Source organism: Euphorbia lathyris, chromosome 7 (assembly GCF_963576675.1).
Source record: "Euphorbia lathyris chromosome 7, ddEupLath1.1, whole genome shotgun sequence".
NCBI classification, from domain to species: domain Eukaryota; kingdom Viridiplantae; phylum Streptophyta; class Magnoliopsida; order Malpighiales; family Euphorbiaceae; genus Euphorbia; species Euphorbia lathyris.
Window position 1 is genome coordinate 79,110,542 of NC_088916.1, and position 1,874 is coordinate 79,112,415.

At 36.4% G+C, this 1,874-nt stretch overlaps 1 protein-coding gene across 1 annotated transcript; it reads right to left on the bottom strand.

Moving 5' to 3' along the window:
- Positions 1–637: 637 nt before the first annotated feature.
- LOC136234787 (protein MIZU-KUSSEI 1-like) lies at positions 638–1,589 on the bottom strand. The gene has a single exon (XM_066024261.1). The coding sequence runs from the start codon at positions 1,497–1,499 to the stop codon at positions 804–806; it is 696 nt and encodes a 231-aa protein (XP_065880333.1). The 5' UTR covers positions 1,500–1,589; the 3' UTR covers positions 638–803.
- Between the last annotated feature and the right edge of the window lie 285 nt (positions 1,590–1,874).

The following is a 1,874-nucleotide window of genomic DNA, read 5'->3' on the forward strand; positions in this document are numbered from 1 at the left end:
GAAAAATAAAATTAATTGTGACTTAACCCATCTAATTCCACAAAGTCTAAAAACCCCAAGTAAATATCGTATTACAAATCATCCTTACTATCATTTCACTAAAACCGGTGATTGCCATTTTACTATGGTCGGAAAAAACTTTAATGATTTTATTATCGTATTTTAAAGTTTAATGATCATATTTTAATAATTACCAAATTGAGTGACACAAGTGCATTTTACCCTATCCTATTTGTTTTTCTTATATAATCGGTATTTTTTCCCTAATGGACGGCTTTTTTCTTATAAAAAAAAACCTCAATACATCTTTAGTCTTTTGTCACTACATTTTGAAAAAATTCTATTTCGAAAAAAATTATATTTCCACTTAAATTTGCTTAAAGCGATCAATTAACTTTCTGAAAAGTATCTATTAGCCATATAAACTTTTTTAAAATAGTCTATTAACTTCGTGAATTTACTTAAAGTGCACGTATTTCAATTTTTTTAAAATCTCATTACTCTATCACGTGAATTTTAAGGGGTTAATAAATTAATTTAAATAAATTAAAAGCATAAATTGAACATTTTAAAAACATAAGGGACAATTGGATTTTTTTAGCCAAATACAAGGATGTATTAAGCAACAACAAAAAAAAAAAAAAAACTAACAAATAGCTTAATCAAATTGATTACATAGATATGATACATATGGAGACTCATAAGCTAATTAATCAAATAACCATAAAAAAAAACATTAATACTTAATTATATACGAAGAAGCTAATTAATTTACTACTCCTAAATGGAAGACGACGATTACGTCATGATCTCAACAGAAAAATACTGAGTTCCTGACCGGAACTCCCCACCGGATTTATCATATGAAACGATTCCGAGTCAGCTGACCCCATAACTCGTTCAAAACTCGCACGTAAATACATCAAATCTCCCTCCTCCGATTTAGGCGCCACCGGCAAAACACCAGCACCAACAGAAACCGACTGCATCATTTTCAAAACCGCCACATCATTCACCGTCATCTTCCGCCGTATGGCGAATCCGACCTTCCTCCCATTGCAATACATAGTCCAAACAGGGACATTGAACAGAGAACAAGAACTCGATCTTTCCTTCATCCGATCGCATTCCAGCGCTATTCGGAGAAGGCCGTACTGCATCTCCTTCGCTAAATACGCCGTCGGAACGGCGAATTCGAGGAGCAGAAGCGGAGATGTACGAGTATCGTCTTGGAGACAGAAACTAACTCGGCCTTTTCTGTAACCGAAGAAAGTACCTGAGACGACGGCGGAGGAGGAGGATGAGGAGTGAGTTGAATCGGAGTCGGTGTCGAATGAATCGGACGGTTGGAATCCGCAGCAAGGGACCATACACTCTACTAGAGATCTGAATGATCGGCGGAATCGGACTTCTCTGCCGCAGTCGACGGAGGTTGGAGTATCGATTATACGGAGAGAACTTGTGTGGTTGTGGTTGCCTAGATCTATCATCATCCTCATTGTAATTGGAATCGGAATTGAATATCGGAGAGGTGATTCCGGTGAGGGATGTGGAACTCCGGTGGAGTTATGGTTGGAGAAAGGATTGGGGGAGGAGGGAAATAAATAAGGGGGGAAAATAAAGTGACGGAGTGGTGGACTGGACAATAATTCTGCCCACGAGGGAGTGTGGGGTCCAATTTTGGAAGGACTTGGTGCTGATTGGACCCCCTTAGATTGTGAAAGTATACCAAATTAATTAATTGAATATTCTTCATTAATTATTGAATATTATGTTAATTAGGTTTAATGTATTGTGAAAGTATACCAAATTAATTAATTGAATATTCTTCATTAATGTATATTTACATCCTTAAACTTGTCAAGTTTTGCCTA

Coding starts and splice junctions, on each gene's coding strand:
- LOC136234787 (XM_066024261.1), bottom strand. CDS start 1,499: ATGAGGATGATGATAGATCTAGGCAACCACAACCACACAAGTTCTCTC.